The 16,297-nt window shown below is 47.1% G+C and overlaps 1 protein-coding gene across 1 annotated transcript in view; it reads right to left on the bottom strand.

Moving 5' to 3' along the window:
• The window catches only part of LOC138278805 (E3 ubiquitin-protein ligase TRIM39-like), a 203,822-nt gene that overhangs the window by 49,951 nt on the left and 137,574 nt on the right, over positions 1 to 16,297 (bottom strand). Inside the window, exon 5 of the mRNA XM_069219318.1 lies at positions 1,255 to 1,361. Within this exon, the coding sequence (XP_069075419.1) occupies positions 1,255 to 1,361 (107 nt within the window). The remainder of the gene's footprint in view (positions 1 to 1,254; positions 1,362 to 16,297) is intronic.

Below are 16,297 nucleotides of genomic sequence, written 5' to 3'. Positions count from 1 at the left end.
CAGGGGCCCCCAGGGGCCCCACGACACCCCATACCGCCATCCTGTTCCTGGCGGCCGAACCGCCAGGAACAGGATGGCGGTATGGGGTGTCGGAATCCCCATGGCGGCGCAGCAAGCTGCGCCGCCATGGAGGATTCCCCAGGGCAGCGGGAAACTGGCGGGAAACCGCCAGTTTCCCGTTTCTGACCGCGGCTGTACCGCCGCGGTCAGAATGCCCTTAGGAGCACCGCCAGCCTGTTGGCGGTGCTCCCGCGGACCACGGCCCTGGCGGTTTTGTACCGCCAGGGTCGTGATGACCCCCTTAGTCAAGTTGGCATCAGATATCAGGCAAAAAGTGTGTGTGGGGGGTACTGCAAACAAGGGGACTGTTTCTTACAACTAGAGAATACACCATACAAGGCAGCACATAGCTCTAGGCAGCATACAACACTAGAGAGCACAACAGAATAGACAGTGCACTATTTCACAAAATGCTGCACCAAACAGCACACTGTACTACATGTCACAATGTACCAGATGGCTTGTTGCACAAGAGAGCACACTGCATTACTCAGTACACTATACTGCACTGTCCACAGTGCTGCACTAGACAGTATATTGTAGTCAATGGTACAATTGCAGCATCATCTCTATTCCCAACCAAATCCGTTTATCTTTTGAACACAGCTCAAGACTTTTCTGCTCATGCACAATTTTAATCTTTGTCAGCCTCCACTATTGTGGCCCCCTCTCCCCTTCCTTCATTCCGGGTAGTGACTCTCGGTTGGTTACCTCATGAGCGCGGGCACTTCCTCCTAAAGCAGCTGATTGCACTTTTACAAATGATCTCAAGCAATGCACCACCCTCTCTAAAGCTGCCCCACCTCTGGTAGTGGTATCAGGGGAGACTTGGGTTTGCCTCCTCCCTTGCCACTGGCTTGGCAGGTCACACATGAGCGACAAAACTCCTTGACCTTCTCTGACATCTAGGTCCAGTAGAAGTGGTTGACCAGCCTCACTGAGGTCTCAGTCACCCCTAGATGCCCAACCCAGGGGATATCATGGACAATGTTAAGGAGAAACTCCCTGTACTGCTGATGGACCACCAGCACGGCTCAGGAGTTAGCACAGCTGAGGGGGTCAGTGTGTAACCCTGCACTCGCCAACTGGTCGACCAGGTCTTTCCACAGTAAAAGCTGCAGCTGTAGCTGGTGGAGGCCGAAGGTCTCAGTGTGGACACCAACATATAATTACATTCAGTGCAACTCTATTTACCTTTATATTTCTTCATTTCCTCTTTAGGTTTCAGAGTTATCATAACCTCTTCTTTCCTTGTTTTCTTCATCTCACTCCTAGGACCCTGAAACTTCACCTTCTTACACCTGAAGGACACACAAATCATTTTAGTGTTACAGAAGACTCGGAGGCTACAGGAGCTGAAAAGGAACAGAACACACACACAGACACACACACACTGTTTTCTTTTTTCTCTCTCTTTCATATTAACTCTCTTGGTTTGTTTGTCTCGCTGACAGTTCTTGGGATCTCAAAAGCAGATGTGAATAATCACACACTATCTCTTTCATTCCCTCTCTGCATATGCCTCTCGATCTTCTACTCACTCTTGTGATCTCCTGCGTCTGTAGGGCTCACTCTCTCTCTTTCTGTATCTCTCTCTTGCTTTCTTCCTCTCCTCCTGTAAAATCTCAGTAGTGCCGAGTATGACTGTCTGTTAGATCCTGCACCTGTCTGTGAAAGCCTTCAACCAGGAATTACTACATCTCCTGCATCGTCGAATCATTGAGCTCCTCCACCTTGAGATCCTTGAAATCCTACACTGTGGAATATTTAGAGTCATGGTCCTTGGAATCTCCGCATTCCTGTACCTTGAAATCTCTACATCCCTGTACACTGGAATCTCTAGATCCCTGTACCTTGGAATCTCTGGATTCCTGTACCTTGGAATCTCTGGATTCCTGTACCTTGGAATTTCTGGATCCCTGTACCTTAGAATTTCTGGATCCATGTACCTTGGAATCTCTGGATCCCTGTACCTTGGAATCTCTGGATCCCTGTACCTTGGAATCTCTGGATCACGGTATCTTTTAATAACTGAAGGCCTGTTCCTTAAAATCTCTAAACAGCTAAATATTGGACTCACTTAATGTAGGAGGCTGGCCTGCATTGTAGTGGGTACCAAGGGGTACTTACACTCTGTACCAGGTCCAGTTATCCCTTATTAGTGTAGAAGAGGTGTTTCTAGCAACTTAGGCTGATAGAAGGTAGCAATAGCAGAGCAGCTTAGGCTGAACTAGGAGACATGCAAAGCTCCTACTATACCACTGGTGTCATATGCGCAATATCATAAGAAAACACAATACACAGATATACTAAAAATAAAGGTACTTTATTTTTATGACAATATGCCAAAAGTATCTCAGTGAGTACCCTCAGTATGAGGATGCCAAATATACACAAGATATATGTACACAATACCAAAAATATGCAGTAATAGCAAAAGGAAGTAAAGCAAGCAGTGTAAAGTTACAATAGATTGCAATAGGAGCACATAGGTATAGGGGTAACACAAACCATATACTCCAAAAGTGGAATGCGAACCACGATTGGCCCCCAAACCTATGTGAGCTTGTAGAGGGTCGCTGAGACTGTAAGAAAACAGTGAGGGTTAGAAAAATAGCCCACCCAAAGACCCTGAAAAGTAGGTGTAAGGTGCACCTATAACCCCAGAGAGCACAGAAGACGTGATAGGGGGATTCTGCAAGGAAGACCAACACCAGCAATGCAACAGCAGTGGATTTCCGGACCTTAGTACCTGCGAAACAAGGGGACCAAGTCCAAGAGTCACAACAATGTCGAGAGAGGGCAGATGCCCAGGAAATGCCAGCTGAGGGTGCAAAGAAGCTGCCACCGGATGGAAGAAGCTTTGGTTTCTGCAAGAACGAAGAGAACTAGGAACTTCCCCTTTGGAGGATGGATGTCCCACGTCGTGAAGAAGCTTGCAGAGGTGTTCCCACGCAGAAAGATCACAAACAAGCCTTGCTAGCTGCAAGGGTAGCGGTTAGGGTTTTTGGATGCTGCTGTGGCCCAGGAGGGACCAGGATGTCGCCACTTGGATGAGGAGACAGACGGGGCACCCAGCAAGTCATGGAGCCCTCACAAAAGCAGGCAGCACCTGCAGAAGTACCGGAACAGGCACTTAGAAGAGGAGTGAACCAGAGTCCACCCAAAGTCAGAAAAGGGAGTCCCACGACGCCGGAGGACAACTCAGAAGGTTGTGCACTGCAGGTTAGAGTGTCGGGGACCCAGGCTTGGCTGTGCACGAAGGAAATCCTGGAAGAGTGCACAGGAGCCGGAGCAGCTGCAAATCACACGGTACCCAGCAATACAGTCTAGCGTGGGGAGGCTAGGACTTACCTCCACCAAACTTGGACTGATGAGTCACTGGACTGTGGGAGTCACTTGGACAGAGTTGCTGAGTTCCAGGGACCACGCTAGCCGTGCTGAGAGGGGACCCAGAGGACCCGTGATGCAGTCCTTTGTTGCCTGCGGTTGCAGGAGGAAGATTCCGTCGACCCACGGGAGATTTCTTCAGAGCTCCTGGTGCAAGAAGGAGGCAGGCTACCCCCAGAGCATGCACCACCAGGAAACAGGCGAGAAAGCCAGCAGGATGAAGCGATAAATGGTTGCAGTAGTCGTCTTTGCTACTTTGTTGCGGTTTTGCAGGCGTCCTGAGCAGTCATCGGTTGATCCTTTGGCAGAAGGTGAAGAGAGAAGTGCAGAGGAACTCTGATGAGCTCTTGCATTCGGTATCTGAAGAATTCCCCAAAGCAGAGACCCTAAATACCCAGAAAAGGAGGTTTGGCTACCTAGGAAGGAGGATAGGCTAGTAACACAGGTAAGAGCCTATCAGAAGGAGTCTCTGACGTCACCTGCTGACCCTGGCCACTCAGAGCAGTCCAGTGTGCCAGCACACCTCTGAATCCAAGATGGTAGAGGTCTGGGGCACGCTGGAGGAGCTCTGGGCCCCTCCCCTGGAAGGTGCAGGTCAGGGGAGTGGTCACTCCCCTTTCCTTTGTCCAGTTTCGCACCAGAGCAGGGCTGGGGGATCCCTGAACCGGTGTAGACTGGCTTATGCAGAGATGGGCACCATCTGTGCCCATCAAAGCATTTCCAGAGGCTGGGGGAGGCTACTCCTCCCCAGCCCTGACACCTTTTTCCAAAGGGAGAGGGTGTAACACCCTCTCTCTGAGGAAGTCCTTTGTTCTTCCTTCCTAGGCTAGGCCTGGCTGGACCCCAGGAGGGTAGAAAGCTGTCTGAGGGGTTGGCAGCAGCAGCAGCTGCAGTGATACCCCGGGAAAGGCAGTTTGGCAGTACCCAGTTCTGTGCTAGAGACCCGGGGGACCATGGAATTGTCCCCCCAATGCCAGAATGGCATTGGGGTGACAATGCCATGATCCTAGACATATTACATGGCCATGTTCGGAGTTACCATTGTGATGCTGTACATAGGTAGAGACCTATGTACAGTGCACGCGTGTAATGGTGTCCCCGCACTCACAAAGTCAGGGAATTTGCCCTGAACGATGTGGGGGCACCTTGGCTAGTGCCAGGGTGCCCACACACTAAGTAACTTTGCACCCAACCTTCACCAGGTGAAGGTTAGACATATAGGTGACTTATATGTTACTTAAGTGCAGTGGTAAATGGCTATGAAATAACGTGGACGTTATTTCACTCAGGCTGCACTGGCAGGCCTGTGTAAGAATTGTCAGATCTCCCTATGGGTGGCAAAAGAAATGCTGCAGCCCATAGGGATCTCCTGGAACCCCAATACCCTGGGTACCTTAGTACCATATACTAGGGAAAAATAACGTGGACGTTATTTCACTCAGGCTGCACTGGCAGACCTGTGTAAGAATTGTCAGATCTCCCTATGGGTGGCAAAAGAAATGCTGCAGCCCATAGGGATCTCCTGGAACCCCAATACCCTGGGTACCTTAGTACCATATACTAGGGAATTATAAGGGTGTTCCAGTATGCCAATGTGAATTGGTGAAATTGGTCACTAGCCTGTTAGTGACAATTTAGAAAGCAGAGAGAGCATAACCACTGAGGTTCTGGTTAGCAGAGCCTCAGTGAGACAGTTAGTCATCACATAGGGAACACATACAGGGCACACTTATGAGCACTGGGGCCCTGGCTGGCAGGGTCCCAGTGACACATACACTAAAACAACATATATATACAGTGAAATATGGGGGTAACATGCCTGGCAAGATGGTACTTTCCTACACTTAAGTCCTACATTTTAAGTTAATTTTTTTTTTATAGTATGTAACAATATACAGCGATCGCATTGTATGAGCCACCCAGAAGAGGGCTTCATAGTGATAATAATTATACAGCTGTATTACAAGTAATAACATAGAACGGGATGAAAGGTAAACAAAGCATCCCCTTTTCCTCCCTCCCTCCTCCAGGGAGCACATTTACCCATTAATACAGCAACAATGAGAGAAAACACTAAAGGTTAAATCCCTACATGGCCCTGTTCACTGTATCATGGCTGGTGTGTCGAGAAGCCTCAGGAGCTGAAGATATCTGGGGCATGTCAACTCCCGGTCAGGTGCAGAGGTCAAAAAGGTGCCCAAAACACATAGGTGCCTATGGAGAATAGGGGTGCTCCGGTTCCAGGCTGCCATCAGGTAAGTACCTGCATCCTCGGGGGGCAGACCAGGGGGGTTTTGTAGAGCACTGGGGGGGACACAAGTAGGCACACAAAATACACCCTCAGCGGCACAGGGGCGGCCGGGTGCTGTGTGCAAAGCAGGCATCGGGTTTCAGGTAGGAAACAATGGAGGGACCCGGGGGTCACTCTAGCGGTGCAGGCAGGCTGAGGGGCGGGCTTCTCGGGACAGCCCCCACCTGGGCTAGGCAGAGGGTCACCTGGGGGTCACTCCTGCATCGAAGTTTGGTTCCTTCAGGTCCTGGGGTCTGCGGGTGCAGTGTTGGTTCCAGGTGTTGGGTCCCTTGTTACAGGCAGTCGCGGTCAGGGGGAGCCTCTGGATTCTCTCTGCAGGCGTAGCTGTGGGGGCTCAGGGGGGTCGTCTCTGGTTACTCACGGGCTCGCAGTCGCCGGGAGTCCTCCCTGAGGTGTTTGTTCTCTGGATCTCGAGCCGGGGGTGTCTGGTTTTGGACAGGGCCACTGTTTACAGGAGTTTCTTGGTCCTTTAGTCCAGGGCAGTCCTCTGAAGCTTCAGAGGTCGCTGGTCCCTGGCGGATGCGTCGCTGGAGCAGGATTTCGAAGTTGGAGACAGGCTGGTAGGGCTGGAGCCAAAGCAGTTGTCGTCTTCCTCCTTCTCTGCAGGCTTGTAAGTCAGCAGTCCTTCTGGTTTCTTCAGGTTGCAGGTATCTGATTTCCTGGGATCCGGGGAACCCCTAAATACTGAATTTAGGGGGGTGTTTAGGTCTGGGAGGGCAGTAGCCAATGGCTACTGTCCTTGAGGGTGGCTACACCCTCTTAGTGCCTCCTCCCTGTGGGGAGGAGGGCACATCCCTAATCCTATTGGGGGAATCCTCCAAACTCAAGATGGAGGATTTCTCAAGGCAGGGGTCACCTCAGCTCAGGACACCTTAGGGGCTGTCCTGACTGGTGGACGACTCTTCCTTGTTTTTCTCATTATCTCCTCCAGCCTTGCCGCCAAAAGTGGGGGCAGTGGCCGGAGTGGCGGGCATCTCCACTAGCCGGGATGCCCTGGGGCGCTGTAACAAAAGGGGTGAGCCTCTGAGGCTCACCACCAGGTGTTACTGTTCCTGCAGGGGGAGGTGAGAAGCACCTCCACCCAGTACAGGCTTTGTTCCTGGCCACAGAGTGACAAAGGCATTCTCCCCATGTGGCCAGCAACATGTCTGGGGTGTGGCAGGCTGGCAGAAACTGGTCAGCCTACACTAGAAGTCGGGTAGGTATTCAGGGGGCATTTCTAAGATGCCCTCTGGGTGTATGTTACAAAAAATTGCACACTGTCCTCAGAGTGCATTTATTGTGCTGAGAAGTTTGATACCAAACTTCCCAGTTTTCAGTGTAGCCATTATGGAACTGTGGAGTTCGTGTTTGACAAACTCCCAGACCATATACTCTTATAGCTACCCTGCACTTACAATGTCTAAGGTTTTGCTTAGACACTGTAGGGGCATAGTCATGCACATATGCCCTCATCTGTGGTATAGTGCACCCTGCCTTAGGGCTGTAAGGCCTGCTAGAGGAGTGACTTACCTATGCCACAGGCAGTGTGAGGTTGGCATGGCACTCTGAGGGGAGTGCCATGTCGACTTAGTCATTTTCTCCCCACCAGCACACACAAGCTGTGAGGCAGTGTGCATGTGCTGGGTCCCCACGGTGGCATAAGACATGCTGCAGCCCTTAGAGACCTTCCCTGGCATCAGGGCCCTTGGTACCAGGGGTACCAGTTACCAGGGACTTACCTGAGTGCCAGGGTTGTGCCAATTGTGGAGACAAAGGTACAGTTTAGGGAAAGAACACTGGTGCTGGGGCCTGGTTAGCAGGGTCCCAGCACACTTTCAAATCATACCTTAGCATCAGCAAAGGCAAAACGTTAGGGGGTACCCATGCCAAGGAGACATTTCCTTACAGTACCCCAGTGAGAGAGTATGTTTTGAGTGGCCAAACCCAATGCCAACCCTATTAGACACCGCCTATGGTCGCAGATTCTATGCTTGCCATATTTTAGTTGTGTGACGTGCCCTGCAGTATATGTCCTCCCATTTCCTATGTGTGAGAGATCTACCGATTTCGGCCTCCCATTGTCGTTGTCCTCGGGATATCTGTGTATCGGGGCCTTTTGTAGTAAATCATACAGGTCAGTGATTTATCTTTTATCTGAGGTCTTCTTCAACAGCCATTGCTCAACATCTGTAAGGAATCTCTTTACCTGATCTCGTCACTGGATGCATGGCCCAAAGACTAATTTGTAAGTACGCTTTCGCTCTGTCTTGGGGAGTGCATGTTCGGATTTCAGAGTGTCAAAAGGTATCAAACCCTCGACATCAAATAGATGGCCGACAGTGCGACACTCCAGTTGCAACCACTTGCTGTAGGCCAAGGTGTTCATACCAGGGGTAAAGGATGGATTGCCAGCAATTGGCATCAAGGGAAAGGGAAATGTAGTAAAGCTTTCCCTGTTGCCACCCGGTCCCACGTTCTCATAAGTGAGTGTGTGATTGGAGAAGAATATAAACCCCAAGGATGTTGTGGGTTGGATAGGAAGGGAATCTTCCACAGGGATGTGCCTGCGAGCGCCCTATACATAAACGGCCACCTCTTTTCGGACTTGCCTCTCGACCACTCTACTAAATAGTAGAGTTGGGCAGCTTGAATATAGTGCAGTAGGTTAGACACCCCCAGCCCCCCTTGTGCTGGCGGTTGATAGCATAAGGGTGCGGCTCACGCGAGGCCGCCTCCCTGCTCAAATGAAATGGTAAAAACCTTTCTGTAAAGATTGAATCGTTCTCAGGAGAGGCTCGACCGGTAGGGTTTGAAAAAGGTATAAGATTTGCAGAAGGATCGTCATTTTAAGGGAGGCAATGCAGCCCAGCAATGAAATCGGGTATGATTGCCATTTGGCAAGTCCGCGTCGTACTCGCTGTACCGATAAGTTAATAAGGGTAGTGTTGGAGATGGTTGGAGCAAGCTTGAGCCCTAGATAAGGGATACTCTATCTATGCTAACATATTGGAAACTGCCTTTCCAGATACTGATGGACCAGAAGAGGGACCGCAATATTAAGGGCTTGAGATTTCTGAACATTTACGGGGAAGCCGGAGATCTACCCAAACTCCTCTATCTCCTGCAGAAGAGCCGGAGCCTTGGAATTATCTAAGGAGACTAAAACATCACCTACTTATAAAGCCAAGATGTGCACTTCGCCTTCAAATGTCACACCCATTCTATTTGGATTCGATAGTACACTCTGTGCAAACCGCTCCAATAGTAGGGGTGACAAAGGACACACCAGTCTGGTGCCTCTGCATATGGGAAATGATTGGGAGGAATGTCAGTTCACCCATACCATCGCCCACGGTTTGCTATAGGTGCTGTGGATCCTTGTGAGAAACGGGGGGCCTAAACCAAAGTGGGTTAATGTTGTGGTCAGGTAAGGCCAATGCTCTCTGATGAAGGACTTCTCCATGCCCAGGGTTAAAAGCATAATGTCCCTACTGTTGTAGTTTAGCAGCGATTAGATTAAGCATTAGCAGAAGACATCTTGTATTTAGCAACTATTGTGAACATTTGGCGGAATCCATTTTGTATTCATGGCAGCCATTTTCTCAGCCACATGCTGCCATGTGCTCACCATGTGCTCTGTCCTACCTTTGTGTTAACTACTCTTGAAAATCTGCCTAGTGACAAGTTATATTTGGCATCTCCCACTTTCGCACATGCCCAGTAAGGTCTGCAGCTGTTAGTCCTTGAAAACTGTTAGCCCCTCCTACCTGTCGACTGTGCATTTTCACATGACCTTATATATATAGAAGTCTTGCTTCTATAATTGTACCACCTCCTTTTAGCCCCTGCGTGGGTATAAAAGGACCATGCTCTCTCAGTTCAGTGTGCTACTTCAAACATTACCAAAGGGTGCTGTTTGAACTGTAGTACCACCTCATGAAATTTAATAAACTCTGTCTTTTATTTCAGTTTCTGTGCCAACTTCTTTCTATATGGTCTGAGGACTTTGTGCAGAGAAGGGTGAACCCCTTGCACTAGTAGGCCTTTCTGAGGCTTACTTCAACAAATTGGCACCTGAACAGGGACTCATCGGCGACTCGGACGCCCAACGGATTGGTCGCGACGAAGGATTGGGATCTCACTGCGGTCGATCAATGCCTGAGGAGACCCGAGTCTTGGCAACCACAGCGTTTTTCCCTTCTTTCTGATTTGACCATCCAGGTGGCGCTGGTCCTCGACTGAGATCCTTTTTGTTCATTCGTCATGCAGTGACCATTTGGTCTATTTTAGAACTTGGCAGTTGGAACCTGGACACCCTGTGATTGGTAAGAGCCATTTTACGGCACTTGCTGTGGGTTTTGATGCCTTTGTTTGGTAATGAAGTTTAGCACTACTTACTGTGGCTCTCGTGTTTTGGGTGACTAGTCAATTTGTGTCCTTTGAATTGATACAGGTAATGAGGAGAATTTTCTCCAATTTAATTTTGATTTGAACGGCACCTTAAGTGCTACTTTGATTATAATATTGCATATTCTGCACTATTTTTGGCATGCCTGTTTTTAGCGCACTTCGTAGGATGTGTTGCTTTTGTAATGGTACCAATTTGAGACTGGAAGAATCGCAACCGGCACCCCCAGAGGGGACGCACAATAGAGATATGTATATTAAACATGGTCTTTCTTCTATAATGTACAGCTCATTATGGAATAAATACACTCGTGCGGATCCTGAGTTACGTTGGCCTATGCATGGGCCATTTGATTTGTGAAAGATTGAGTATGTGGAACAATGTATGTGTAAGCAAAAGTCTAGGCAAGATATGTTTGACTGTGTACGAATGTGGGAGAAAGAAGTGCGTGGACGAGTGAAGCGTGAGCAAGCCTTGCGCGAGAAAGAGCAGCGGAAGAATGTATATGCGAAAGCATTGGAAATTAGAAAGAAAGAAATAAATGACTTAAAGGAGCTAGAAGAGAAAGAACGTAAATTACAGGTAACTGGCCAATACACCGTTAGGCAACCTCTCTATCCTATCCTTAATAAACCACACAATGATTTTTTGTTACTAGATCGCCCTCCACCTCCGTATGTCGTTCCTTCTGTCCCTCATGAGTTAGCTAAGGTCTCCAGTTCGGAGCAACAGAAGATGCGAGACAGTCGCTCTATGTTGCCTGCTGACCGTGCGTCTGAGCTTAGATCTATTTATTGCTCGTAAAACAATTCGTAGCGTTGTCTCTGCTTCTGAACTTTTAGACAACATGAAAGGGTGGACGGAAAAGGAGCAGCTATATTTTACTGAGGCATTTGGCACAGAAGTTATTGAACTATATCGGAAATATTCTGATGAGTTAGAGCCCGATGATGTAGCAGCTGATCATAAGCAAATGCGTGATGGTCTTTTTGTTTCCTCCCAGGTGGCTGATGCAATCAGGCGTTTGGTGAAATTATGTATTGTGGCAGTCCGTTTGCAAGAGGAGAAAAGGGCTGTGGACGTAGTTTCACAGACATCTCAGACCGACGGGGTGCAAGCTTCCATCTTCGGAACAGATAAGACTATGATAGTTCACGCGAAACCAATGCGGGAGGCCGCGCCTTTGTATGTTCCTCCTAAAGGATTGGGTACAAGTGATGATAAAACTTCTGTTGATGCAAAGGGTTATTTTATTTATAATTGGGTGTATACTCCTTGGAATAGGGCAGATGTAATGGCACTTAAAACAGCATTACCTGACCGGCGATAAAATCCAGCCGCCTTTTATGAGGAAGTTGAGGGAGCAATTAGTTCTTGTACTATGACTTTGGCTGACATTGATTTATTTTTCGGATTGATATTACCGCCAGATATGTGGAGAACTGTTCATAAAATTGATGATCGTGTAGTTTTTGGGGCATCAAAGAAAGAATTAGAACAGATGGACGGGGATAGGGAACCTGCGAAAAAGCCATATCAGTTGATTCTAGATCTTCCCGCAGCCATATTAGTTAAGTTAAAAACGATTATTCCCCCTAAAAAGATAGATTGGACTGTTTTAGCGTCTTGTAAGTAAAAGACAGATGAATCGGTGTCTGATTTCTTTACACGCTTTGAAGAAGCATTTCATGATTTTAGTGGCCAGTTATTGTCAGATGATATGGGCAGACATTTGTTTGTCGATAAATATGCTGCAAATCTGTTACCAGGAATAGCTAGTCATCTAAAAGCTAGTGAAAGTTCATGGACTACCTCTACTCCGGTTTCTCTTTTGACTATGGCTCAGTATTATGAACGTCAGGAATTAGAAGCAAAAGGTAGCGAGGATAAAAAGATTAAAGAATTAAAGACGAAGGTTATGTTGGCTCAAGCTTATGGTCCACCTTTTAGAGGTAGTGATAGAGGTGGAGGTGGATCTTATGGTTCTTCTTACACTCGTTCGAATTTGTCTGTTGATCAGTGTGCGTATTGTAAGAAATGTGGGCATTGGGCTACCGATTGTCCTGCACTACGTGTTCAGCAGTGTTCACGTGGTCGGGGACAAATGAGAAATCGCTGAGGATATTCAGGGCCTTGAAGAAGCACAAATGATCATGCTAGGGTTGATGCTAATGTACAAGGGCAGGATGGGTTCAACACTTTTGATAGACGGAACCAATACCAGATGTCTAACCATGTGCAGCCTGATTTCCAAGATTCTGCTTATGCATAGGATTGCCTAGGATGGGGTAAGGAATCAGTTGAAGTTCCAGTAGATCAGAGGGGTCCCTATGTTACAGCACATGTTTTGGGTTCTACTGATCAGTTTCTGGTTGATACAGGAGCTACTCGTAGCGCCTTATCTAAACAATTGATTCCAAGGGCTCCCCTGTCTGGCTTAACCATTACATCGATAGGTTTCGATGGAACACCTTCCCCTAGCCCATTGTCACAACCACTTGCATTCCATGTTGATAAATTTACTGATCCATGTCCATTTTTGCTTTCTCCAAATACACCAGACAATATTGTGGGTCTTGATATGCTCAAGTATTTCAGGGCTACAATACGATGCTCTCCTGAAGGGGTGCGTGTTATTTTGAATGATAATCATCCTGTGATGGAAAGAGTTTGTCTTGTTAAAGAGTATATTGCATTAGCTTCACTCCCTTGTACTTTGTGGGCTACTTCAGATACTGATGTGGGACAAATGATTATTCCACCGGTACATGTTAGTGTCAAGGAGGGAGCTTTATTGCCACGTTTGCCTCAATACAAAATTTTACAGGAGGGCGAAGAAGCACTCACACGAATTATGCATGATCTTATTGCAGTTGGAGTTGTTGAGGAAGTTCTGTATAATGTTTGTAACAGTCCGATTCTTCCTATTCTGAAAAAGGATACTGATACCAGGATTTACCGATTCATTATTGATTTACGAGAAGTCAATAAGGTTGTGATACCACAATATCCTGTGGTATCTGACATCACTACACTTCTTACTTTGGTTCCCCCGACAGCAACTACGTTCTCTGTGATAGACTTGAAGAATGCTTTCTTTTCGATCCCTATTCATCCTGACAGCCGATATTTGTTTGGTTTTACTTTGAATAAACGATCATATAGATTTTGCAGAGTTCCTCAAGGCTATACTGAGAGTCCAAGTATTTATAGTCAAGCGTTAAAACAACAACTTGATTCTTTTGTTTTGCCTGAAGGTGTGGCTTGCATACAATATGTCGATGATATTTTGTTGGCAGCTGATAACCCTGAGCAATGTGAAAAGTGCACTTTGTCCTTACTTTCTTTTCTTGCTTCACACCATCATAAAGTGTCACAAAAGAAATTGCAATATTGTAGACCAAAGGTAACCTATTTAGGTCACCTTTTGTCTAAGGAGGGCCGTGCACTTACATCAGATCGTATTCAAGCAATTTTAGACACACCAGTACCCTCTAATCAGAAAGATGTTCGTGCATTCCTTGGTCTTACTTCTTTTTGTAGGCAATGGATATTAGGGTTTTCACACATTGTCAAACCTTTGCTAGCACTTTTGACTAAAGATACTCAAATGCCCCTCCCATGGACAGATGAATGTGAGACTGCTTTCTGGCAGCTACGACAAGCCCTTTGTTCAGCACCAGTGTTAGGTACTCCAGATTACATGAAGCCTTTTGCACTTTACGTACATGAGAAAGATGGATGTGCATTGTCAGTTTTAGTACAGACACATGGCGATAAGCAGCGTCCCTGTGCATATTTTTCATCAGTACTTGACCCTGTCGCTCGAGCGTTGCCTGGGTGTTTTCGTTCAGTTGCCACAACAGTTGTGTCAATACATCAGAGTGAAGGGATAGTTTTGTCACATAAGCTGTTGGTGTTAGTACCCCATGCGGTTGATGCTCTTTTAAATCAAACAAAGTCACAACATTTAACTAGCGCTCGCATGACAGGATATGAATTGTCATTGCTGGCTCCTCACATTACACTGAAGAGATGTGCAACACTAAATCCAGCCACTTTGTTGCCATATCCGGTGACTCAGCCTCAGTCACAAGAAACACATGATTGTATATTCCTTACCGAAGAACAGACAAAGGGTCGTATTGATTTACAAGATTCGCCCCTTCCAGATGTAGACGGGGAATTGTGGGTTGATGGGTCTTGTTTTAAGTTGCTAGACGGTACGACCTCAGCTGCATATGCAATCACCACAATACACACAGTAGTGGAGACAGCTCGTATACCACAGAAGTCAGCTCAAGCAGCTGAACTAATAGCTTTGACACAAGCATGTGAGCTTAGTACTGACTTATGTGTGAACATTTAGACAGACAGCCGCTATGCTTTTGGAGTGGCTCATGATTTTGGTTTGCTTTGGAAGGAGAGAGGCTTTCTCACATCCCACGGGATGCAGATAATGCACGGAGAATTACTGCTTAACCTCTTGACTGCATTGATATATCCAAAGAAACTGGCTATTGTGAAATGTAGTGCACATAAGAAAGTGACTGATAAGATAGGGCAAGGTAATGCCTTGCGGACCGCGTAGCACGTGAGACTGCGATGCAGCGAAGTACTACTTCTATGTATGTAGTGAAGTCACAAGCTGAACGTTGGCATAATGCTAGACAAGACGTATTAGATATACAGAAATCTGCTTCTGTGAAAGAACGTGAGCAATGGTCTGAAGAAGGAGAATTGGATGATGAGGGCTGTTGGCGGAATAAGCAGATGGATAAATGAAAATTGCCTATAGCTTTTGTACAACCTATGGTTCAGATGGCACATGGGCTGGCACATGTTTAAGCTTCAACAATAACAAAGTTGCTTACGCAAGTTTGGGAGCATCCAGGAATTTCCAGTACAGCTAAGAGAGTAGTACAGTCTTGTTTGATCTGTTTACAATACAATCCTGGAAAAGGGACACGTACTCCTGCGGGAGGGTTTGCTACACCAACTGCACCTTTTGAAGTTCTACAAATGGATTATATTCAGCTTGAACGCTGCAACAATTTAAAGTATGTCTTGGTGGTGGTATGTGGCTTCAGTAAATGGATAGAGGCGTACCCCACAAAGGATAATACTGCCATTACCACAGCAAAGGTGCTTTTGAAAGAATTTTTCCCTAGGTTTGGTGTTTGCAGACTTTTATGGATTGATAATGGACCTCATTTTGTTGGGGAAGTTATTAAGTATGTCCTGAAAGGATTAGGGATCAAACAGAAGTTCCATGTGGCTTTCCACCCACAATCAGCAGGGTTGGTGGAAAGGTATAATGCTACTTTGAAGCTGAAGTTAGCGAAGATACAGGCTTCCACATCCTTAACTTGGCCGGATGCATCACCGTTGGCATTATTGTCTATTAGGTCAGTGCCACACTCTCGAATCGGCCTTAGTCCATATGAAGTGGTGTTTGGAAGGCCAATGAACATTTGGGGAGTTCCTAAGCCAAATTCTGTATATGATGTACCTTGTGTCCTGATATATGATTATTTGGCACAGTTAACTGACAATTTGGTTTCTATTCATCAACAGGTTCGAGAAGCACTTCTTGACAAATCTACAGGTGAAGGCCATGAACTCCGACCTGGTGACCAGGTGATGATTAAGTCCTTTGAAAGATCAAGCAGCTTGGAACCAAGGTGGCGAGGCCCAGAACAGGTGCTCCTTGCGACAAGGACAGCAGTTTGAGTGACGAACCGAAAGAATTGGGTCGATAGTACTCACTGCAAGAGAGTGCTACCTACCTTGGTGGAACCTGCTGTGCTGACCGATCATGGAGAGATTTTGACTACGGAGAAAGGCCGTGCTATATCACCTGACGAATCTGTGTAGTTCTTCCCAGACCATACGACTTCTGGAGTGTCGCAATATAATTTGAGACCGAGGAAAGAATCTTTTTTTTTTTTTTTTTAAACTGGTTGAGCTACCGCCCTGGGTTAGTGAAACGGAGAGCCAATGTGGCAAGGGGGGGGGGATCAGCCATGCATTAGAGTAGTGACATCCGTCTTCGCCCATTGTGAAGAAATCAGCGGCTGCCCAGGGATAAGAGCTCCAAAGATTGTTTTTAATTAATTTCTGAAAGGGTCGATTATCACTGTTGC

This window comes from Pleurodeles waltl, unplaced genomic scaffold, assembly GCF_031143425.1.
Source record: "Pleurodeles waltl isolate 20211129_DDA unplaced genomic scaffold, aPleWal1.hap1.20221129 scaffold_59, whole genome shotgun sequence".
Lineage (NCBI taxonomy): Eukaryota > Metazoa > Chordata > Amphibia > Caudata > Salamandridae > Pleurodeles > Pleurodeles waltl.
Note: the sequence above shows the minus strand (reverse complement) of the source record. Positions and strands in the feature narration are given on the sequence as shown.